Source organism: Panthera leo, chromosome B1 (genome assembly GCF_018350215.1).
Source record: "Panthera leo isolate Ple1 chromosome B1, P.leo_Ple1_pat1.1, whole genome shotgun sequence".
Classification (NCBI taxonomy): domain Eukaryota; kingdom Metazoa; phylum Chordata; class Mammalia; order Carnivora; family Felidae; genus Panthera; species Panthera leo.
The window spans coordinates 123,090,939-123,115,859 of NC_056682.1; the positions used below are offsets into that span (position 1 = coordinate 123,090,939).

Genomic DNA, 24,921 nt, shown 5'->3' on the forward strand with positions numbered 1-24,921 from the left:
TTACCATTCATAGTAAGAAATGAAGGAAGGGCATTTCCAGGCAGGGATAAAGTCCTGAATAGAAGCACAGAGATGAAAAGGGCAAGGTTTGTTGAATATGTAACTTGTATGAATGGGGGATACTGGAAGATAGAGAAATTGAAAGTAGACTGGCTTGTCTGAAACACCCAATGCCAAGCTTACGTCATAGCAATAGGAGAGTTTTGAGCATGAGAGTGACATTCTCAAAATTGTATTTAGGAAGATTAATCTAACTATATGTGTGGGATCAATTGCAACAGAGAGATTAGAAAAGGATTCCAGTTGAAATGTTAGAATACAACAAATAAGTAAGTAAGAGGGCCTATCAACAAAATAACAGTGAGAATTCAGTGAGGGGTGGATTTCAGAAAGATCACAGAGATGAAAACAGTACAACTGGCACTTGTTTGGATGTGGGAGCACAAAGAGAAGTAGTCTAAGAAGTAGTTTAAGGCTTATATATGGGAAGATACTGCTCTTCTGAACAGAAAAGAGATTAGGAGGATGATCTGGCATTCCAGAGAAAAAAATGAGTTAAGATTTGAGAATATTTGAAGTGATGGTGGATCACTTATATTTAAATGTTGAGCAGGCACCTGAAACGCATGAATCTCAAAGAGGATACATAGTTTGAGAATGGAGCATTACCAAGGGAAAAAGAAAAGGATGGAAGAGAAAGAAAGAGGAGAGAAAAACAAAAATTAGAGGAGACAGTAGGTGCTCTTATAATAAAGTATAATGAGAACCTGGAAGATAGGGTACCATGGACATCAAAGGAGGGGAAAGTTCCCCAAGAGGGTGATTGTGGAAAAAACTGAGGCGTTTCTCTTTACATTGACTCCTTTCTCCTGAGAAATACAACCTGGTACCCAGAAACAGGCTACATTTCCCTGTCTCTTTTATATCTACATGTGCCTGTTGACATAGTTTGGGCCAGTGAAATGTAAGCACATATTTTCTGCGTTTCTTCTAGGAGGTCTCCTTGAAAGGGAGGGATGTATACTTTTATTTTTTCTTCCTGCTGCGTATAATGGTTGGAACTCCAGCAAATAATTTTTAGACCATGAGCTCATGTCAGACTGGGAGGCACACATCAAGATATGGAACAGCATAATAGAGCATCCTGGTTCCCTGCCATGAAGAAGCCACTATATCACTCCTGAAAAACTATCTCTGGACTTTCCTTTTTCAGATTAATAAATAAACATACAGCCAATCTCAAATAAGAATTGAGAAAAAAATTATTGCGTGTGATAGTAGAGCACAGTTGGGGACATTTCCCTCATAATGGCTATGAAAACAGGTCTAGAGTCAAACTGACTGGCTTTAAATCTAGCTCTGTTATCCATTAACTATGTGATATTGGGTGAAAAATGTAATGGTTGTCACCATATTAACAGATATTAATAGAACCTACCTCAAGAGTTATATGAGAAATTATTTAGATTGTTTATATAAGGTTCTTCACACAGTGCAAGCACATAGTAGGTGCTCAATAAATGTAAGTGAAAAAAATCAGGTGATCACTGATAACGTGCTGTAATTTTTAAACATATTTCATGAAATGTTGTAATTTCAGAATCATATTAAGTCTGCAGTTTAGGGGCACCTGGGTGGCTCAGCTGGTTGAGTGGCTGACTTTGGCTCAGGTCATGATCTCGATGTTCATGAATTCAGCCCCACATTGGACTCACTGCTGTCAGCCTGTCAAGGCAGAGCCCACTTCTGGATCCTCTGTCCCCCTCTTTCTCTGGCCCTCCCCTGCTTGTGCTCTCTCCCCCCGTGCCTCCCCCCAAAGTCTGTAGTTTAGAGAAACACATTTATATTAAACAAAATAATGAACATAAAATATACTTTGTAAGCTTCAGCTTATTATATAAATAAAAATTTTTACCATTTTAACCTGAACGCATACCATTTTACAGCGTGACCTCTCATAACACTGACAAATACATTCAGTTGTATAATACATGCTAAGTGATTTATTATCATCATTTGAATTTTATTTTTACAAAAAGCAAAACAATGAAAAACTAAGTCATAATGGGTTTAAGAAATCAGTTTCAACTCAGCTTGATAATATTTATAAGGTATTTAAGACTATTTAAGGCAGAATTCCCACACCTCATGCAATACTCCAGATGTGACCTGTTATCTACTTAATCCTCAAAATGTTATAAGGAAAAATTGGTGACTATGAAGTTCTTCATTGCAGTTAACATACTTGATAAAGAATCAACTTTATTTAATAAAGCTTCATCTTAAAGTTTATTCTAGTGGTGGCCAATGTGGAGGAATGAAAAGTCTCCAGATTTTGTAGTCAAGTAAATCTTAGTTCAAATATAGGTTCCATTTCTCATGAACACCATAGAAATAGTTGTATAGGGTAGTAAATTAGCATTAAAAGTATTTTTGCAGGAATTGAGAAATGCTGAGCCAAATTCTTTATTTTGAACTTATATGCAATTATAATTCTGCGTTAATATATTTCTTTTTTTCTGTAGCATATTCATTCTAAACTGTTCAGGAAATATTTACCACAATGAGAGATAATGAAAAATATTTACTGTTCTCAATTAAAGATGATTTTCCTTTTTTTAAAAAGTTTAAAAAATATTTACTTATTCTTGAGAGAGAGAGAGAGAGCGCGCGCTCACGAGCAGGGGATGGATGGGCAGAGACAGAGGGAGAGAATCCCAAGGAGGCTCTGCCTGTCAGCACAGAGCCTGATGTGGTGTTTGAACTCACAAACTGTGAGATCTTGACCTGAGCCAAAATCAAGAGTTGGACGTTTAACCTACTTAGCCACCCAGGCTCTAAAAAGATCTTCCAGTTCTGAAATATGGTGTATCATTTTTGTTATTGAACCATAAGAGGGAAATAATGGCTGGGAAAGGTTGAGAGAACAGCCACAGTGATCAAGGAAATACAGGAAGGATTTTCACACTAAAAAGTTTTTAAAGAAAGACTATGTTAAGAGTGTAGATTCTGAGAGACTCCAAGTATTACAAAATTATAAAGAGTGTAGAGGTTGTACCTGCATTTAGATACAGAGGTGTGTTATTTTATAGGATCTGGCCACAAGACCCAGTAACATTAGAGTCGTGCCATTGATCAGCTATCCTTCTATGAGGTCCTTGAGGAACTAACGTATAGTGAGGAGGCAGGAAAGATAGAAAAACACTGTATTCTTAGCTGGTACAAAGGCCTTAAGGTCACAAACTCTCCTTTAGAGATCTGTGAATGAGCTAGGATAGATTCTATGAAGAACTCCTTTTGTCTAAATTAGGTTAGACTCAACTGGCCAAAAATCAAATTAGACAGAAAGCAGATAAACCCTGCTTTATCACTTCCATTCCCAATCTCAAACCCAAATCAGTCCAAGGAAAGAGTAAGCTAGGTGATGGTAGACATGAACAGCCAGAAAGAGGTTGCCAGTCTGCACCATGTCTATGCAAAGACGGCCTAAAATTGAATTTTCTTTCTGGGTTTAGATTCTTGTTTGGGTCAAGGGAAAATGATGTCCTTAAGGAATGTCCACCAATAGAAGGCTAATGTAAAAGCACTATTGGATTATCCACCAAAGCATATAGGTTTTTCTCGTTTTACCTCTGTGACTTTTTTCTTCATACTATATCATAAAATCTAACAGTAAGTGTATTCTAGATCTCAGTGGGTATCTGTGGAACCTTGGGGAAATAAGGTTTAAATAACTTTAAAAAAACTATGAGGGAGTCTGTAAGCATGCAAGGAGAAAAATGAAGTCAGTGAGAAAGGATCACTGATGAGTATCTAGCTTCTTACTAGAGAGAGGTGGTTCCCAAAGACCTGCAATATTTTCTTTTTCTGATTTTATACATCTCATCACCTCATATTATGGCTAATACGCATCCCTACTCCATTCCATACAGAATCCCAGAGGCTGAACTTTCCTGCATCTTTGTATCCCCAGAGTCCAGCAGAGTACTGAACCTATAGTACATGCCAGTATGTTTTTTTTTAAGTAAATAAATAATTATTCAGCTAGCTGAATAGGGGAAAAAAAAAAAGAGGTATTACAGATACATCCTTGGGAAGCATCTATCCTTTTATGGAGAGCATTCTGATCTTTCTGGAACAACTGTCATACTAAATGACCCACTGAATTGAACATCAGATCGTGCTCTACAGAATCTAAATACTGTAAAAATTTGTAGTAGGTACAAATTAAAGTTCTGTGTCTCATTTGGGGGCAAGGCGTAGTCAAGGCAGGACTTATTTCAACCTTTAAGGGTGATTAGAATCTGGAAAGGATTCTTGCTGGGAAAAACGAAAAACAAAAAGCAAAAAACAAACCAAAAAACCCCCAAACCCAGCCTGAGACACCTTATAAGGTGGATTCTGACATAGATTTCTTAACACATCTGCAGAAGCCAGGTTCTTTCTGCCTAAGCTTAAGCGACTCATTGGTTCAGAGAGGGTGGACTGTTTTCTCAAGCCTTTGCTTTACAAATAAGAGTAAGGAGTCAATGTTGCCCTTGCCTGGCATGTGACAACAAAAGCAGCTTTCAGTTACCTGAACTTTGCATTGCTTCGGTTGGTGAGCTTTTCGTTTCCTCCCTGGGTTCCAACCGTTTCTTTTCACCACCACTTCCTGAGTATCTCTTCATTGTTTGGATTATCTGTGTGGTAAACTCAGAGGTGTTTTCCCTCTGCGGGTGCGAATGTATTTGGAATGGGAGTGGGGGCTGAGCGTGCAGAACCCAGGCTCTGCTTCGAGAGAATGGTTTTTTCTTTCATAGTTTTTGGTAGTCTTTTCCCAGACGCCCTAACTGGTTTATAGCGGAAAGGGATCATGGTCAAGTGAGCTCTAACCTAGTCTAACGTGTTTTCCAGAGTTTTCCCGACAAGCCCAGAACCTGAAACACTTGGCGCCTCAAAAGGAAATCCAAGGTTCGCCCAGCCCTCCGGCTGAGTAGGCGGTGAGCTCCGACGGGAAGGATTGTGGGAGGAGGGGCTCGCGTCTCAGTACGCATGCTTGGAGAGTTCGGCCGCGGAGTTGGAGGAGCACTTCAACCTCTCTCTCCCAAAGACTTCCGGGGCGGAGAGAAGGCCGGAAGCACACCGAGTGGCGCGTACTTAATCTCCTTTCTTGGCGGAGCGCTTCACCTCTCGCCTGGTGAACTGATAAATGTTTGTGTGGGATAGCTTATCTCTGGTCGCACTCCACGGGGCTAGAATTTGGCCTGGGGGAAATCTGACCCCAATGAGCAGGTGGGAGATAGCTCCCTACGGCAGCTCGTCCATTTACTCAAGCTCTACTGTTCCCTCTACAGACTGTCGTAACCTTCCTTTTACTGCACACCTTCTCTAGTCGCCTTGTTTTTATCCCTTTTCAGAGGCAGTTCCTCCCGCCCCGCCCCTCCCTCCTGCAGTTATGTATGATCGGGCTCCCCGCTTGCTCAGATTGTCTGAAGGTGGCAGCACTGAGGAACATGTGGGTCCTGGGTCCTACCAGATACCTTTCCTGAAGCGGCAGGCAACAGGTAAGAGGTAGGGAAAGGCAAGCATTCTGTGACAGGCACCTCACTTTCGGCCTGCCCTGCTTCTGTGTGCCTGTTAAACATAATGGTATCACTTCATAAGTATAACGAAACATGAACTAGGCAGAGAAAATACTCTCCTTGTTTTATAGGCGGTGACTGGTAAAATCATTTGTCTTATTTCACAAAGTCAGTAATCGTATGGCTAGGACATATGATGGTACAATGGTTGTCTCCATCAAACTTTAAATTGTACACGTTAGATCTGGGATTTTGATTTCCTGACTCTTGATGACTATGTGAGTCTCTAAATTCTGTGTTTCTTACTGCCTACTGTTTCTTTTCCTTGTAGTCCTGTCTGCCTGACACACATTTGCTACCATTAACCAGAGATACTTTATTTACTAAGATTTAACTTTTATATTTCTATTTAGCAATATGATTTAAAGTCACCTTTACACCCATCGTGGGGCTGGAACTCAGGACCCTGAGATCAAGAGTTGCATGCTCTTCCAACTGAGCCAGCCAGGAGCCCCCATAACAAATACTTCTAATTTGCTTTCTGCTTTTTTCTAATCTGATGATTTTGTGGAGTTTACTACCATTCAAGCTGTAGTTTTTCCCTTGTTAATCTGCATTTTCTCTGTGTTGCACTATATATTTTTAAACGAATCCATTACTCTATATGACCGATCAGATTAGGATATTAGGTTGATTTAGGTTTCTTTGGGTGGAGTGCAGGTTTCTCATTTGTCCTTGGTTTAATTTTGAATTTTACTACTTTTCAGCATCTGATATTGTATTAGTCTTCTTGGAGCCTATGTCTGTATTTAATACAGTGGAGTTCTAAGCATTAACTCCCTAGCAATATATTAGCTACCAACCACCACCCAAAACACTTATACCTGTGATGCTTTTCAATCCTTATTTTGACACTGTCTTTAAACAGTGCCTGATTCATGGTTAGGACCTAATAAACATTTGTTACACACGGAATCAGGGAATCATTCCCCTTCCCCCCCCCCCCCCCCCCCCACCTTGGCAACCAATCCTCCATTGCCCTCTTTAAAGGTTTTTATTTTTCTCAATGCTTTTAAATGTTTATATGGTGTATTTTCCATCCTTTGCTGGTTGCTTTTCTCATGTATACTTTCTCATTCAGATCCATAGCTTGAACTATCCATATTCTGATTCTGAAGACTTCCAGAAGAAAGTCTTTAGAGATATAGGTGATTTATATCTCTAAGATGAACGTTCTGATCTCAGGGCTTTCTTACTGCTGTTAATTTTTTGGACATCTTTATATGGGTGGTCTGTGACATCTGAAGCTCCACATATCTGAGTTCATCATTTTCCCCATCGTTACTAGCGTCTTTGAAAAATTACCTGTCAATCAGTCATAAACTTTAAACTTTGAAATTATTCTAGACTTCTTCTCTGACTGATCATACCCATTGCTCATTAAGGTCTATTGATTCTGTCTTCTTATTGTCTCTCAAGTTAGTCTCCTTTCTTCATTTGACTGCCCTTGACTTTGTTCAGGCCTCATTATTTCTATTTTGAATTAAACCAATAAAATATTGCTGTTTTTTGCTTTATTTCAGTCTCCAACTTTTCTCTTATGGCTAAAGTGATCTTTCTAAGATATAATTATGTTATTTGATAAAAAAAAAGTTCTTTTAACACTAAGGTTAAAATCTGATGTACTTAACGTAGTGCATAAGATTCTTCATGGTCTCATCCCTGACCTGGCCTCCCACATTATCTCTCCAGGCACCCACACCCAACACTTGACCTGTATACATATCAGCAGGTCCAACTTTGCATTTTCTATAAATTCATGCTTACTCAGCTGCATGCTTTTGCAGCTGCTGATACCTTTGCCCACTATGCTGTTTCTTCCTTTTTCATTTGACTGAGTCCTGCTTTTTCTTTCAGACTCAGGTGAAATGAAATTGTTCTCTGATTACGATTTCCAGGGCATTCTTTGACTCCTTAATGTCTCCTTCATAGCACTTTGATACTGTATCTTAATTATCTGTTAACTTATGTGGCTGCCACACTAAAATGTGAGCTTCTTGGGGGGCAGTAACCATGATCTTTACTGGTACCTCTCAGTTTTTAGCTCAATAGCATATCACATAAAGGCTTAATTAAAAAAAATAAACAATAATTCTTGGAATAAAGTTAGAAAAATGGTCTAATGAGCTACACATAGGAGAGTTAAAAACTCATTACATGACTTGTGTGAATTCTGCTTAGCAGTAAGTGTGGTGTTGCAACAAGGGTCTTCCTTTACTGTTTTGTAGAATTGTGCCTTTCTGACTTGTAAAATAAACTAAGAAATTCTATGCTTGGCAACTCCGAGCAGCTGCATCCTATTGAGCCCTGTTTTAGCAATACTCAGTGACCACATGCTGATAATCAATTGAAGGTACAGATATCAATTCTGTACTGGATAATTTCAAAGTAGCTATTATAGGGGCATCTGGGTGACTCAGTTGGTTAAGCATCTGACTCTTGATTTTGGCTCAGGTCATGATCTCACAGATGGGATTGAGCCCTGGGTTGGGCTCTGCACTGACAGCGTGGAGCCTGTTTGGGATTCTCTCTCTTTCTCTCTCTCTCTCTCTCTCTCTCCCTCTCCCTCTCCCTCTCCCTCTCCCTCCCCCCCTTAAAATAAATAAGTAAATGTTAAAAAAAAAAGGAGCTATTACCCCTTTCCAAGGTTTATTCTGCCTTACCTCTCTGGGGTAATGCACTGGACTATGCAGAAATATACACAGTTATTTCAATTAAGGGTCATGTAGATTTTATAGAATATTATGTAGGAAGATTAGATGTTGGGACTTTATATAACTTGTTACCTTGAATCATAGAAGAGTGGAAGATCTTAGAGTCTTAGATCTTCAAAAGAAAGATGCAAATACTCTTTATTCCTAACCTTTCTTTCTTCTCTTTAACCCTTCCTCTTACCATAGCCTGCTTGGTCAACGCTCTTGTGTATTATCTTCACATTTTCCTCAGGAAATTCTTTTCACCCCAATCTGCAAACTTCATTGCCCCAGCTTTTGGCTATTGAATCAGAAAGACTCTTTCAACCTAGGCTTTACAGCCTAAAACGGACAGGACTGAGTTGCTCTGATTTCATGAATAGGAGAGATAATGGATATTCCAATTCCAGATTAGTGAGAGCTATTCCTGATTTTCTCTCATTTCTCTAAGTAGGAAGCATATTTTGTCTCATCAAAGCAAATTTTCCTCAGAGACAACCACCCTAGTAAAATATGATAAAAACATAGTTCTTTTAGTAATGTGACTGCTCCTGGCATTATTGTGTTAAGGAGGATTTAACTGCTTTTTGAACCTGATTTATATAATAAGGGCACCATACATTAGCTGTGTATTAATTATCTATATTGGTTCTATATCAGTTATCTAAGCTGGGTAACACTGGCTCCCAGATTTCTTCTTTGATGGAGGAGTGGTTAGCTTTACTTGCCACAGAAGCATGAGCTGTTTATGGTTTTGTACTTACAACTATGTGCTTATGTCACCAATAATGAGTTATTAGCCAATTAGAATTTAGGGAGACCACCTCAGGAAATGCAATCTGTATTTAAGTTTAAATAAACAATAGGTATACGTTTACTGGATATGTTGATGTTCCTGAAGATGAGTATGTTTCAAAGATCTAGTTATTGCTTGCTTGCTTATTAATTTATTCATTTATTTATTATTTTAGAGAGAGAGAGAGAGAGAGCATAAGGAGAGGGATAGAGGGATGGATGGAGGGAGGGAGGGAGAGAGAGAGAGAGAGAGAGAGAGAGAGAGAGAGAAACAGAATTTTAAGCAGGCTGCATGCTCAGCATGGAACCCAAAGCTGGGCTTGATCCCACGACCCTGGGATCATAACCTGAGCTGAAATCGAGTCAGGAGTTACTGCTTTTGTGTGAAGAATGACCTTTTGGTTTTGTGGCTGTAGCTGTGGCTATAGAATTTGTCCTTTAATCACATGCTGCCCACCTTATTTCTCAGAACGTACTGACTTTTATTGCTTCATGCCAGTTTGATTTATATTCTGCTGTTGGTGCCTCAAACTCCGTATTTCCCAAACTGAACTTATTTCTTTCTTCTCAAATCTTTCCTTCTTCTATATTCCTAATTTCTTCTTTGTACCTGACAGTTTATCATTCATAATTGGCACTTCATATGCCAATCTATCCATGTCACAAATCAAACCTGTTATCTCACACTCCATCAGCCCTAATTCCCCAGAATCTTCTATATTTTTATGTCTTAATTATTGACAACACTCTTTGTAGTGTAATTATTTATTTGTCTGGCTTTCCTACTTCTTGAGGCCAGGGATTTAATTTATTTGTTATTGTACCCTCACTGCCTCTCCCTGCACACAATAAAGTGTTCACTGTTGAATGAATAATGGTGTAGTTTAGAATATCACCTATTGAATTCTATATTTATTGATTAATATGCAGGGTGCTATGATAGGGAGACTAGCCGTCCTGATTTATATGGGAATGTCCTGGTTTTAGCACTAAAAGTCCTGTCTTATAAACGTTAAACATTAGGTATATGTAAACATTAGGTATATAGTTATGAATAAAACAGAAAAGTCCTTTCTTTCATGGAGCTAATTAGTATAAACATTTTAATTTTCTTGTGGTTTTACTTGAGCTCAATATTTCATACAAACTTTTAGCCTATTGATTAAAGATTCTGTATAATTAATTGTGGAAAACTTCCATGAAGATTTTATGAGTACTGGCTTTCTTCAATATGTGGGGCTATTGTGTGTTTTTTCCCATTTTTATATGAATTTCAATATTTTGCAATTAATTTCACACTTGTTTAGGTAGATTCAGTTAGAATCTCTGCCATGGTGTTAGGACAGCTGCCTCAGAACTAGTCTGAACTTAGCTTTTGTTTTCATACCTATCTCACATTACCTCATGTTTGCATGGAGCTAAATTAAAAAAAAAAAAAAACTTGTGAGATTAAATACTTATGCAGAAAATTGCATAAAAAGTATGGCACAAAAAGTGAATACTCAAGAAACATAACATTGCCAAACTTCCCTTTCAATGATATCTCTTTTCCTCTCCCCTACAGGTAAGCACTATTCTGATTTTTATGGCAATCACTTCCTTGCGTTTCTTACAGATTATTAAATCCTGTTGATGAAATGACCCCTTTGTCAGAAAGCAACGTCTCTCTGTAGTTTTCCTTGTTCTAAAATCTGCTCTGTCTGATGTTAATATAGTCCCTCCAGCTTCCTTTGATTCATGGATGTATGGTATATATTTTCCATTTTATTTTTAACTTCTTTATGTTTTTATGTTTTATATTTTATGACTTCTTTATGTCTTTATGTTTTATGAGGGTTTTCTGTAGACAGCATGGAGTTAGGTCTTGCTTTTTTATCCAGCTGGCAATCTCTGCCTTTTAAATTGGGGTGTTTAGAACTTTTCTATTTAATTTAATTGTCAACATTGTTGTGTTTATATTTATTCTCTTGGTATTTGTTTTCTATTTATCTCATCTGCTCTTTGTCTCTCTTTTCTTTTTTCCCTACCTTCGTTGAATGAGTTTATTTTTTTTTAAATAATTTTGTTTTTATCTCCACTGTTGCTTTACTAGCTACACTTCTTCTTCTTTTTAAACATTTATTTTTGAGAGAGAGAGAGAGAGAGCACAAGCAGAGGAGGGGCAGAGAGAGAGCGAGACACAGAATCCAAAGCAGGCTCCAGGCATTGAGGTGTCAGCACAGAGCCTGACACGGGGCTCGAACCCATGAAACTGAGATTATGACCTAAGCCAAAGTCGGATACTTAACCGACTGAGTCACCCAGGTGCCCCTACAAGCTACACTTCTTTATTTTGTGGCGGTTGCTCTGAGGCTTAAATATATATCTCTAACCTATCACAGTCTACCTTCAAATAATATTGTACCACTTCACATATAGTATATGAATCTTACAACAGTGTGCTTCCATTTCTCCCATCTCATCTTTTGTACCATTGTGGCCATATATTTTACTTCTATATATATGCTATGTCACAGTAACTTAAATTATTTTTGCTTTATTTATTTATTTTTTAATTTTTTCAGAGCTTTTATATTTTTTTTTCTTCATTTAACGTTTAAAACACTACTATAGCTGAATATTAAAACAAAAACAATAGCAAGTAGTGAGCTATGATTATAGTCCTTCACTCGTTCACTACTGCATATAAAATGCCAGCAGTGTTATTCACTGGCCCCATTAAGAGGTCTGACACTGAACAGCTCCCCTAGGGTGATGTTCATCATCCTCATATGTTTCTCCATTGTAATGGCACCATCTTTCCTGATTTGGATCAAAGTCCACCAGTTCTACCTGGTCCATTTCATCAGTCTCTTCTACTTCCTTCTTCTCAGGTAGGAGTTTTTCCATCAAAGAGAGCTTATCAGGAGAGAGAAAGCCATTCTCAGGAAAGTTTACCTTAAATTTGATGATTAAGCGACGCTTTTCATATGGTCTATGATAAATTGGCATGCCTTCATTCAGCACACACTTGATATCTCCATGCTTGACAATCTGACCTGGATGAGAGGTAATGACAATGGTTCTGTTGTCAAGTGTAGATATTGGCTTTTGAAAGCCACACAGTGCTTCAACCAGCTGTATGTGCATACATATGAAAACATCCTCTCCTCGCCTAGTAAAAACAGCATGGTCCTTCTGATCTAAAACAATGATAATATCTCCTGGTTCCAGTCCAGGTTCTTGGTCTCCTTCATCATGGAATGTTATCTTCTGGCCATCTTTCATGCCTTTGTCAATATGAACTTCTAGAATCTTCTTTTCTCAAACTATCTTCCTTCCATTGCAGCTTTTACATCTGTCTTTAGGACTGATCCGTTCCCAATGGCCCTGGCACTCCATGCACACAGACTGAATTTGCTGAACCATTCCAGGTCCTATCTGATGAATTCTTATTTGCATTCCAGTACCTGGGCAATTGGGACAACATTCTACCGCTCCTTTCTTACCACCTTGGCTTTCACATTTGTTGCAAATCACATTCTTTTGCAGAGCTAGTTTTCTTGTTGCACCATTATATAAATCTTCTAAGGTTACATAAGAGAGCTGATGCACAACATTTTTACCTCTCCTTTCTCTCTGCATCCTTCCTCCTCCTCCAAAAAACATATCAAAGATGTCCATGGGGGAGCCAAAACCACCACCTGCTCCACGTTCTTTAGTTGCCTGTTCTCCTCCTTTGTCATATAATTCCCTTCTCTTCGCATCAGAGCGCACTTCATAAGCTTGAGAAATCTGTTTAAACTTCTCTCTTTCATTTGGCTTCTTGTCAGGGTTGTACTTTAAAGCCAATTTCCTGTAAGCCTTTTTTGATTCTTCCTGGGTGGCATTGAGTTTGACCCCCAAAACATCATAGTAAGTAGTTTCTTTTACCTTTTTCTACATCCGGTGAGGGGGCCGAGGCTGGTGTGGGGGAGCGGGAAGGAACGTGTTGCTGGGCACAGCTGGGCAGCCGCCGCTTCTCCGCTTTTCAGTGAGCGTTCTGGAAAGTTCCAAATTATTTTTGCTTTAAATGGTTATTTTTAGGGGCACCTTGGTGGCTCGATGGGTTGAGCATCTGACTTTGGCTTAGGTCATGATCTCACATTCTTGGGTTTGAGCCCCCCCATCAGGGTCTGTGCTGACAGCTGGGATTCTGTGTCTCCCTTTCTCTCTGCCCCTCCTCTGCTCACATTCTCTCTCCAAAAATAAAATAAAACATTAAATTTTTTATTTTTAAAGAGATTAAGAATTGAGAAGAAATGTTGAGAAGAAAATTTGTTGTTAATCCTATGAATGTACTTTTCATTTCAGAAGTTTGATTTGGGTCTTGTTATATCTTCTCTCTTTATCATGTTCATCTTTCTTCTATCTTGTTGAACATATGAAGAATATTTATAATAGATACTTTAATGTTCTTGTGTGTTAATTCCATCTTCTCACGTATAGATCTGTTTCTTTTCAGTGATTTTCCTCCTGTTTATGGGACGTGTTTTTCTGCCTTTTGGAAGAACATTTTCTGGTGTGTGCACTGTTCATGTTTTTATAATCTGTGGCTTGGTTTGTGTGTGCTTATGTGTGTGTTTTGAAGGAAATTTGTATCTTGTTCTCTTTCATGGTTTGCTGCTTTTCTTTAGTGATATAACAAATAATTCTTGATTTCAGTTGCATTTTAATAAATGTGTGCTTTAAAATAAACACATTATTTCTTGTTTTAAAAATATTTTTCCTTAATCAAGATTAACAAGATTTTAAGCTACACTAATTAATACCATGTATTCTCACAGTATTGTACATCTTCCTTTAGTGTTTAAGATTCACACAAATATGAGTCCTCACTTTCATTCTTTTATTACCTGTTGAAGATAGTTGCTCTATTCTCTTCCATCACTTCTTTAATGTGTGTTGCTTACACTATACTCATTTTCCATTTCTTAAAATTTTTTTATAAATCTTTCAGCAGACTACGTGTGTCTACTAAATTTATTAAGTTTGTCTAATTTTATGATTACTTGTTCCAATGAAATTTGTATCTTAGATTTGTAATCTTTATTTGAGGTCAGGTAATCAAGAAATATTTACCAAGTACCAACTATGTACCAAAGTAAAGAGACATTTTTAATTACTTGCTGTAAACTCACTTTAAATTATTTCGATCTAAGCTGTCTCTGCAACTTTATATATGCTATTTTCTACAAATAGTAGGTGCTATTCCAGAATATGAAACACTGGTCTTCTGTGGATAAAAACATTTTATTAGCTAAGCATAACTGACATTTTCATCTCAACCAGATGTACCTAAAAGAAAAAGGACTTTTGTTTTTTATTTCTTTAAGTATTTTTTTCTGTTGTTTAGGAATTCCAGTTCTGTAGGTTCTTTTATTTAATATATATTAATAAACACTCTGCTGTTACACCAGATTTTTAAAAAAATGCAACAACTTCTGAGGGCACCCATTGGTTCTGAAAATGTAGTCTCAACAACTGAAGTTACTAAATGATTTTATATATTTTGGATGCTTTTTCTGTGAAGTCACTGGGACCCTATCTTATCTGCCAGTGATATGATTTTACTTTTATAGGTGGCTATGCACCATTCCTTTCTTTGGCTGCCAGAGACAGTACTTTTACTTTTGCTTCTAACACTGAGAAAGCTGTTCCAGGTCCAGGACACTATAATGTTTCAGAAGCACAGGTAAATTTGTAATAGTTATAATTGTCTGAGTTAATAAGAATCATGCTTTCTTCCTCTAATAGACTAATATGTCATTTATCATATTTTATTTTTCCTTCATATCATCTTCTTTCTCCTTTTAATCTATATTTTGTTATTAGAATAAGAGAAAATAAATGTGTTTAATATTGATTGCCTGGTTGGGTGTTCTCCATTATTCTATATATTCTATAAGACATAAAACATTGTTACATGCTTCATGGTTCTTGAGACTCTTCAATGGGAGAATAAGACTATTGAATGAATTATGGTATGTGAAAGTTGTGTAAATGATCAAGATCTGTAGAAGGAGGGTGGCAGTAGAGTGAAAGAATTAGTTTTTGTGTCATACTCTTAAGCTATAGTATTGCCATTGTCTCATCTTGCACCTATACAGTCTCAAGAGTCTATGACCAGAATATTTTTGATGACCCATTCATGTTCAGAAGCCATGGATGTAACTCCAATATCTTCATAATCATGAATATCATCTTTTACCCTTTTCACATACATTTTGCATTCATACATAATGACTCCTTGTTGAGCCCAGCAGATCTTTATCTCCTCTGTTGGAGGCCCAGGTGCAGTCATTGATGCCTTAATTGTTGAATTAGACTTCCTAAATTAATAATAGCAACTATTCTATCAGGATTTTTTTGTTGGAAGCAATAAAATAGATTTCTAAGACAGATACTGGATTTACAATAATATGTATAGGAAGAGTATTTGGGTGGCTTATGGACCTGAAGGATGAATTGAACAGTGAGGTCTGAAGGAGGGACAGGACTAAGACGATTCCAGGTATGTCAGAAGTAAGAACTGCAATAGGGAACTGCCATTAGATAACTTAATTCTAGAACTCCGTCTGTTTTTTATGTGTGACTCCACTCAGTGTTAAAATTCCCAGTAGGGAGAACCTGATTGGTCCAATGGTTCCTGGGATAGAGGATCCTGTGTTTGGAACCTCCTTTAAAACCACAAAGTATAGGGAAGATTTCTATCTGCTGGACAGATAGAAAACAATAGATTTACATTACATTTTACCCCTTGACCGTCCAGTTCTCTTCGTTCTAATGTGCACCACACATACACACAATTCTTTCCATACATATAATTTTAAAAATGAAATTATTTTATGTATAATTTTCAAGTATAACTTCTCTGAAGGAGCCAAACTAGTGTCTAGCTATTGCATTCAGAGATGGTATTACAGTGTGACTATCGAATGGATCTCTATATTAAGGCCATTTTTACTCTTGTTTTTTCATATTCCTTTTCCATTATTCTGCAACTTATAGATTAAATGGTAAGTAAATATAACATGAGATACTATAAAGAAGTGGTTAGTAGTGTGAACTCTGGAATTAGACTGCCTACATTTGTTTTTCATTTTGTTTTTTTTTAAAAAAAATTAATGTTTATTCATTTTAGAGAGAAAGAAACAGAGAGACAGAGCACGATAGGGGGAAGGGCAGAGAGAGAGGGAGACACAGAATCTGAAGCAGGCTCCGGGCTCTCAGCTGTCAGCACAGAGCTGCTGCAGGGCTCGAACTGACAAACCACGAGATCATGACCTGAGCTGATGTGAGACGCTTAACCAATAAGCCGCCCAGGTGCCCCTAGACTACCTATGTTTGAAATCTGTCTCTGCCACTTACTAACTGTAAGACTTAATCTTCACTACTTAATCTCTGGGCTTTAGTGTCCTCATCTGTTTAACAGAGATACTAAATTTGTAGGATTTTTCTAAGAATTAAATGTTAGTAAGCATTTAAAAATAGTGCTTGATTATAGGTAGCATTCAATAAATTTTATCCATTATTAGTGCTGCCATTTTACAATAGAAGAGGGAAAGAGAGAGGGGGAAAATGAAAACAAAGTGATGTGGGAAGCAAGGAAATGCAGATGGGATCTGTTAGTTTCTGTAACTGATCATGAAGCTGTAGGTGGCTTAAGATTTTTCCATTACTCATTCTGTGTTCCCTGTCTCTTTAACAGGGACTTTATCTGGTGGAGTTTTTAGCTTGATGTGGTGACTACAGTCTTTAGTTCTAAGAAGTCTGTGCTCTGTTCACAGGCTTCCTTCTCAAATCTTTAAATAAACTTGCTCTTAGCATTTTCACTAGGCATTATAGTTCGAGGAAGCTCTGCAAAGTGTGTCTCTGTGTTCTTCCCACCACAGTGCTGTGGCCCCCTCATTAGTCCTGTTTTTCAGTCCTGGCCAGTGTTAATCACCTCAGCCAATACACTGACTTCCTTATTTTGTTTTCTGCTTTCTAGCATAAGGAAGCTGGAATGGCCAGGCATGGTCTCAACTTCCAATTCAGTGGGACATTTATGGCTCTTTCCTGGTTTCTTAAAACTTCTAGAATACTAATGCCTAGAGGACAAAAAGCAAAAAAATAGTAGTGGGTCATTACAGTTAATTGGAAATGTCACTCCCATTTCCTCTCCATGGCCTATGGCCAGTGTATTATGGGTCTATGGGTTTGCTAGTTCTACCAGTAGTGCTTTATAAAGACTGTAACTCCACTCTTCGAAGAGGGGAATGGAATAAAATATACAATAGATAGATTTCAAACTTGTTAAATATGACAAATATGAGGGTGTTGGGATATTTTATTAATACTGATTTTAGTGAATTCCACATGTAAAATAATGCAAAATGCAATTTAGATCAGACTTTATTTTATTCCAATTTATTTCTTGGATTTCAAGAATAAGGAATTAGAAAATGTAATTTTTTTAATGTAATAGTTGACCTAAAAAAAAAAAAGTTCTAGTATTCTCTATTTTTGTTCTTAAAACTATAAACAAATGCCAAGAGAAGATTGATTTCCTTCATTTAAAAGATGACTATGACTTATTTACTCAATTGTTGAATTTTTTTTTTTTTGGTAGTTTTAGGCTAAATTCCTACAGAACTTTTAGAACTTCAAGAAATGTGAATTTATCACAGTTTAAAACATAAAGTTCATTATTTAAAAATTTTTTTTTTAACGTTTATTTATTTTTGAGACAGAGAGAGACAGAGCATGAACGGGGGAGGGTCAGAGAGAGCGGGAGACACAGAATCGGAAGCAGGCTCCAGGCTCTGAGCCATCAGCCCAGAGCCCGATGCGGGGCTCGAACTCACGGACCGCGAGATCGTGACCTGAGCCGAAGTCGGCCGCTTAACCGACTGAGCCACCTAGGCGCCCCTAAAGTTCATTATTTTAAATGAGTGAATTAGGAAATACATTTGTGATGTGGCATAGTTAGCATACTAATTCTGTAAATAATTAATATACTGAATAATAATTAAAGGGATAATCTTATTAGAGATTAATGCAAGTGATTAATAATTTATTTTAATACTTTTATTTTGGAAGCATAGGTTGAAATGTTGCTTTCTATTAGCAATTACTTAGTAAATATTATTTGGAGACTTCAAATGAAATTTAATTTAATTTAATTTATTTTATTTTATTAGCCTATTAAGTTGTATACCTTATTCTGTTCAGATCCTGTTTCCTAGAATGAATCCCACTCCTAAGGGTCATTTCAGATTTCACTTATGTTTTCCTGGTTCTAATTCTGTTCTAGTTTGTGACCTGTCTCTGCATGGCAGATACCATCTTGTTTCTTGCTACGTAAGGTTGGTTCTAGATGTGGAGATCTCTTCTGTGGATGTAGATAAATAGTTATATTTCATATTTCTTGCTACCTAGGCCTAGTAATAGATGTCCAAATTGTTTTACTTAAAAAAAAATTTTTTTAAATGTTTATTCATTTTTGAGAGACAGAGAGAGACAGAGTGTGAGGGGGGAGGGGCAAAGAGAGAGAGAGAGAGACACACGCAGAATCCGAAGCAGGCTGCAGGTTCTGAGCTGTCAGCACAGAGCCCGATGCGGGGCTTGAACCCACGAATTGTGAGACCGTGACCTGAGGCGAAGTCAGATGCTTAACCGACTGAGTCTCCCAGGCCCCCCTGTTTTACTTTTGATCTGAGAAATACATCTCACTAGAGCTGAATGATAGGATATTGTATGTGATACAGTGCATGGTCTCACCCTTCAAATGAGACTCTGCCTCCTTTATTGTTGGGAGGTTGGTGGCAATATAGTAATTCATCAAGTAACCATAGCATATAGACAAAAGCACAGTACACAAGAAGTAGTAAGGCTATTTTTCTCACAGATTTTCATATAAAATATATAGTTACCTCATAATATAATTTTTGCGTTATTTATCTGACATGTAGTTCCTTTTATAAACTCTTGTAAAATCAGTAGAATTGGTAATTATGAAATATGAATAATTGGAAAAAAATTCTTGGTTAATTTCTACCAGTTAAAAAATCAGATTAATTTTACTGTCTTCTGTTGAAGTTCAATATAAATTCAAACTGCAGTGTGAAATGTAAGATCATAGAGACTATAGTAATGGCTTTCAAATAATTAAGTTTTGAGGAGATGTTCTCCTTTCACATGATTTTACTTTTTATCTAACTTGTTAGTGTTTTTGCAAAATCATTACTTTTCATTATAGGTCCAAGCTCTTTTCAACATAGGGATTATGATCTCATTAAAACAGTTATTAAGTAGTGAATTGGTGACCTAAAAATATAATTTTGATTCATTTTTTTAACATAAGATGTCTTTTGTGTATTTCTTTTTTTTTTTTTTAATTTTTTAAGTGTTTATTTATTTTTGAGAGAGACAGACAGACACACACACACACACACACACAGGGTGAGCAAGGGAGGTGTAGAAGAGAGGGAGACACAGAATCTGAAGCAGGCTCCAGGCTCTGAGCTGTCAGCACAGAGCCCGACACGGGGGTGGAACTCACAAACCGGGAGCTCATGATCTGAGCCGAAGTTGGAGGCTTAACTGACTGAGCCACCCAGGTGCCCCTCTTTTGTGTATTTCTTAAAAGCTCAGGGGCGTTTGGGTAGCTCAGTTGGTTAAGCATCTGACTTCAGCTCAAGTCATGATCTAGGGGTAGGTGAGTTCGAGCCCCGCATGGGGCTCTGTGCTGACAGCTCAGAACCTGGAGCCTGCTTCTGACTCTATGTCTTCCGCTCTATCTGCCTCTCCCCCACTCATCCTCTCTCTCATTCTTAAAAATGAAAAAATGTTAAAAAAACTGAAAGCAGCTGAATAAGATGCAAACTAGAGATAGACTCAATTAATAGTGATTATGAACAACTGACATATACCATGAGTATGTATTGGTAAGTGAATAACTTAAAAAAATCTGATTAATCAAATGCCACTATTACTATGAACCATTTTTAAATGATTACACTATGACTGTTAATTGAAACTAATATGATGGAATTTTATCTGAATTCACTGACTATTACCGAGTTGATAATTTTCTGATTCCAGAGAATCCAGACATGTGGCATGGAGAGCTGTGGGAGATTCCTCCCTGTACCTATTCTGCAAAAAACAATGTGTAAAACTAATTTGGGATAAAACCAAGCTGTTAAAAAACACAAAAAACAATCAATCAAACAAAAACCCATGCTGTTGCCAGTAAGCCTACATAAACGTCCCTAGATGTAGCCAAAAAATAATTCACGAAAATAATTAATCCTAAACAAACTTGGAAGGTTTGATTTTTCCCTGCAGTGTGAATACCAGTTTAAAAAAAATTTTTTTTAATGTTTATTTATTTTTGAGACAATGCAAGAGACAGAATGCAAGCAGCAGAGGGGCAGACAGAGGGAGACACAGAATCCGAAGCGGGCTCCAGGCTCTGAGCTGTCAGCCCAGAGCCCAACACGGGGCTCGAACTCATGAACCATGAGATCATGACCTGAGCCGAAATCTGACGCTTAACCGACTGAGCCACTCAGGTGCCCCTGATTACCAGTTTTTTTAAGCTCATTTCAGAGGTGCATATTTTCCAGAGGCCTGTTAGTACATACTCTTTATTCCTGCTGTACAACTTTGAAGATTCCTTTGTCTTGATTCCTGTTATAAAACTGAGTTTTGTATTCTCTTAGAGTGTCCTAAGTACAGTAAATTTTAGTTTGAGGTCAGAATTAAAACTATAATTGTCATCCTCTCTTGTTATCCCCTTTTACTAGAACTATGTCTTTAGTTAAGAGGCTTAACCCTCTCAGGTTGGGTTTTAAAACTGTTTGTTCATATTAATATGTAAAATTTACCAAATAGGTATTAATTATAAAATGTTTTTTAAAATTATTTCATATTTTTCTCTCTAATTTAGTGTAATATAAAAGGAGGCCATAGTCTACAAAACCGGGAGGAGCGTTTTAAGAAGTTTGTTTCAGATAGTCCAGGACCAGCAAGCTATGATCAGTTTTATCATGGAGCATCAGATATCATGAATAGAAAAGCACTACAGGTTAAAGAGCATCTTCAATCAGTATGTTCTGTTTTAGATTATGCTTCTGATATTTCTTTTAGTTAAAATAGAAAAGATTTAATGTTTTATATAGTAAGTGGAGTAAAAAATTTGTGTAGGAGACTAGCGGGTGATATGTTTGAAAAGGTACATTGGTGTTCTGTAATAATTTTTACACCAAAGTCCTACCCCTTTAAAATAAATAATCTAGAAGATTTTGGTCATGGTTTATTTAGAGTGGTTGTCTTTCCTCTTTCTCTAACTCCTTCACATAGCTCATATTAATTAAATTTTAATTAGCTTTGTTTAGGGGAACATATTTTAGGGCTAACTATTCAGTTGAATAATGTCAGTGCAATGACAATGATGTTAAGGTTTATATTTATTTATTAAAATTTTTTAACATTTACTTATTTTTGAGAGACAGAGACAGAGCATGAGCAGAGGAGGGGCAGAGAGAGAGGGAGACACAGAAGCCAAAGCAGGCTCCCGGTTCTGAGCTGTCAGCACAGCGCCTAACACGGGGCTTGAACTCACCAACTATGAGATCATGACCTGAGCAGAAGTCGGACGCTTAACTGACTGAGCCACCCAGGCGCCCCTTTAAGTATATCTAAATATCAGCTATTTTGTGTGGGGGGACAAAGTAAATGTTCATTTACTTATGTAAGGATTTATCATACATTTTTTTTGTTTTTTTTTTGTCTTTTTAAGAAGGAAGTACTTGTCTTATTAGACATTAATCTTTTGCATTTTCTTTGTGACACTGTGTGGTATTTTCTTTTGAAAAGTAGTAAGTCATTTTTTTCAGACTTATGAATGCTTTTTAACTGACACATTAGGAATTTCTTTCTCTTCTTTTTTGAATCCTTCCAGTTATGAAATAAATAAATCATGGAGATGAAAAGTACAGCATAGGGAATATAGTCAATAACATTGTATAACTTTGTATGGGGACATTTGGTAACTGTACTTATTGTGGTGAGCATTGTGTAATGTATAGAATTGTCAATCAGTGTGTTGTGCATTTGAAACTAATATCAGACATTTTTTCAGTGACTATGAATACTAGATATAATGCTAGGCACTGATAATACATAGAAGACAAATCACTGCTCTCTGGGATCTATATTTTAATAGGGAAATAATGAATGTAATTCAGTACAAAACAGTTGATGCGTTGGTATTTTAATAAACATATAATAAAATGTCTACTAGTAGCCCAACGTAGAGAGTTTTTGGAGGGAGTAGTCATAGCACAATCGAACTGGATCTTGAAGAATGATTCACTAAATAGGTAAGAAGAATGGGAAAAAAAAACACTCCAGGTAGAGAAAACCACCTGAATAAAGACATTGAGGTATTTAATGGCAAGGTATGTTTGGAAAAGAACAAAGTTCTTTGGAATATTTGTAGTACAGGATATAAGGGAGAATAGTAGGAAGAGGATGGAGAAGGAGGTAGGGGATATATTTTGGAAAGCCTTGACGTTATGCAAATAATTTTTGAAAGTAGCAGAAGCCGTTCAATACCTCCTGTTTTAACTTGATAATCAGTCTCATAAGTGTCACTGAAACTACTTAATAGTTGTCTCTAGCAATAAAAAAAAGTAAAATTCTGCCAGTGATAGTATGTTTATATCATAATTGTCTGTTGGGCATGCATGTACTCAACTATAGCATTTATTTATTCAGAAACAACAAAGGATCAATATATTCTTTAAAAAGTTTTTTTATTATGTTTATTTAGTTTTGAGAGAGAGGCAGCAGGGGAGGGGCAGAGAGAGAGAGAGGGAGATAGAGAATCCTAAGCAGGGTCGTCACTGTCAGTACAGAGCCCAATGTGGTGCTCAAATCCTCGAACCACGGGATCATGCATGACCTGAGCCAAAATCAAGAGTTGGGCACTTAGCTGACTGAGCCTCCCAGGTGCCCTATCAATATATTCTTAGTAAGTAATTTTCCAGATAAATAAATCATTTAAATGCCGGTATTTTATTTGCTATATTTTATACTAGTATTTCTACTATATGTTACTTCTTTTTGTTTTTATTTAAATTATAAATATATATTACAGGAATTATAAATTTACATTAAAGGAAATTTTGAAAAAAGGATAATCACCCTAAAACTTCTGGCTCTAACTTTGAGAATTCTGTTAATTTTTGCATAGCTCCTTTCAGTTTATCATTAAATGACTTATGTATATTTCTATATATACTTATGTATAATTCATATATCGTATGTACCTATAGTCATCAAGTCTACTTTCTATTTCCATTTAGTATTATGTCATAGACCTTTTCCTTGCTATCTAGTCAGCATAATTAGGATATTTATACAAGGCATAGGTAATATGGAGATAAGTCTGGAACTGGGAAGTGGGAAGGAATGAAGCCAGGAAATGTTACACAAAACTATGAAGTTCAGGGGCGCCTGGGTGGCTCAGTCAGTTGAGCGTCCGACTTCAGCTCAGGTCACGATCTCACAGCCCGTGAGTTCGAGCCCCGCGTCAGGCTCTGGGCTGAAGGCTCGGAGCCTGGAGCCTGCTTCTGATTCTGTGTCTCCCTCTCTCTCTGCCCCTCCCCCGTTCATGCTCTGTCTCTCTCTGTCCCAAAAATAAATAAACGTAAAAAACAAAAACAAAAAAAAAACTATGAAGTTCATTTTTGCCTGGCAGCTGTTATGATAGCATGGCGTAAATAACCTCTTGGAACTGGTGATTGGGAATGTGACTGTAGGAGTGAATGCCTATTCTAAGCATGAGAAACACTTATTTACTAAGCAAGATAAATAACTGAGCCAAGGTAGAGGGACTCCTTACCTCTTAAGGTGGCTTTAATAGTAATATTATGTATTATCTTAATTTATATGATTAGGTAAAACTTGAATTTACTCCTTTAAATTACTTCCATAGAACAAACCTTTTTGGTTTATATTATGAAACTTATTAAGTCAATATTTAATAATTGCGTTTTAGTAATTTTAATATTTGGTTCTTCATTCTTTCTCTTGCTTCCAAGCAAATAACAGAAAATGTTTTTCTTACAGAAGTTTTCAAGGTCACCTACAGTTTCCAGAAGTGTTGATGTTCCTTCGATTCCTTCTTGTGGACGATCATATGGATATGATATTAATGAGGATGGCAGTATTATAAAACATTTTCCACCTGCTAGTGACAGCACACTAGGTCCAGCATACTATAAACCTCAATTTGTAAGTATGATGCATTTCCTATTAAAAATTGGAAGATTGTTTATAATTATGCATCTGTTAGTTAATGTAACCCTAACTGCAGTAATAAATAGACCCTCAAATGTCAATGGCTTAACTTAACGGAAATTCTTTTTTTCCTCACTCACATGAGTGTTCCTTGTGGACAAGAGACTTTCCTCTATGTAGAGATTCAGGGATGCATGCTTATTCCATTTGTTACTTTCATCATCAAAGGGCTTCGGTTCATCTGTATCCAGCTGGCAGAAGGGGAAAATCACACTGCTAGTGGGAGGATTTTGTGGCCAAATCTGGGTATTAAAGTTCAGTTACATGGCCATACTTAACTTCCAAGGAGGCTGGTAAATATAGTCTAACTATATCTAGGAAGAAGAGGAAACAGGTTTCACTTACTAGAAGTCTCTGCTACAATGTATAATCATATGCGATACATAGATATTCTTTTCCTGAATTTGAAAGGGAAATGAGAATTTTTATACTAA

General features: G+C 37.0%; 1 protein-coding gene, 1 long non-coding RNA gene and 1 pseudogene across 6 annotated transcripts in view; 1 reads left to right on the top strand and 2 right to left on the bottom strand.

Moving 5' to 3' along the window:
* The window catches only part of LOC122217066, a 29,987-nt gene extending 24,999 nt beyond the window's left edge, over positions 1-4,988 (bottom strand). Inside the window, exons 1-2 of the long non-coding RNA XR_006201277.1 lie at positions 4,876-4,988; positions 4,577-4,682 (exon numbers count right to left, since the gene is read on the bottom strand). This is a non-coding gene — a long non-coding RNA (uncharacterized LOC122217066). The remainder of the gene's footprint in view (positions 1-4,576; positions 4,683-4,875) is intronic.
* Positions 4,989-5,107: 119 nt separating this feature from the next.
* STPG2 (sperm tail PG-rich repeat containing 2) overlaps positions 5,108-24,921 on the top strand; it is a 618,205-nt gene continuing 598,391 nt past the window's right edge. For all 5 annotated transcript variants that reach the window (XR_006201804.1, XR_006201805.1, XM_042935852.1 and 2 more), the window contains exons 1-5: positions 5,108-5,274; positions 5,400-5,546; positions 14,713-14,825; positions 21,069-21,227; positions 24,257-24,421. Coding sequence is in view for 3 of the 5 variants with exons in the window: in XM_042935852.1 (XP_042791786.1) it covers positions 5,438-5,546; positions 14,713-14,825; positions 21,069-21,227; positions 24,257-24,421 (546 nt within the window). In the remaining 2 variants the exon portion in view is untranslated. The remainder of the gene's footprint in view (positions 5,275-5,399; positions 5,547-14,712; positions 14,826-21,068; positions 21,228-24,256; positions 24,422-24,921) is intronic.
* LOC122218028 lies at positions 11,831-12,553 on the bottom strand (annotated as a pseudogene).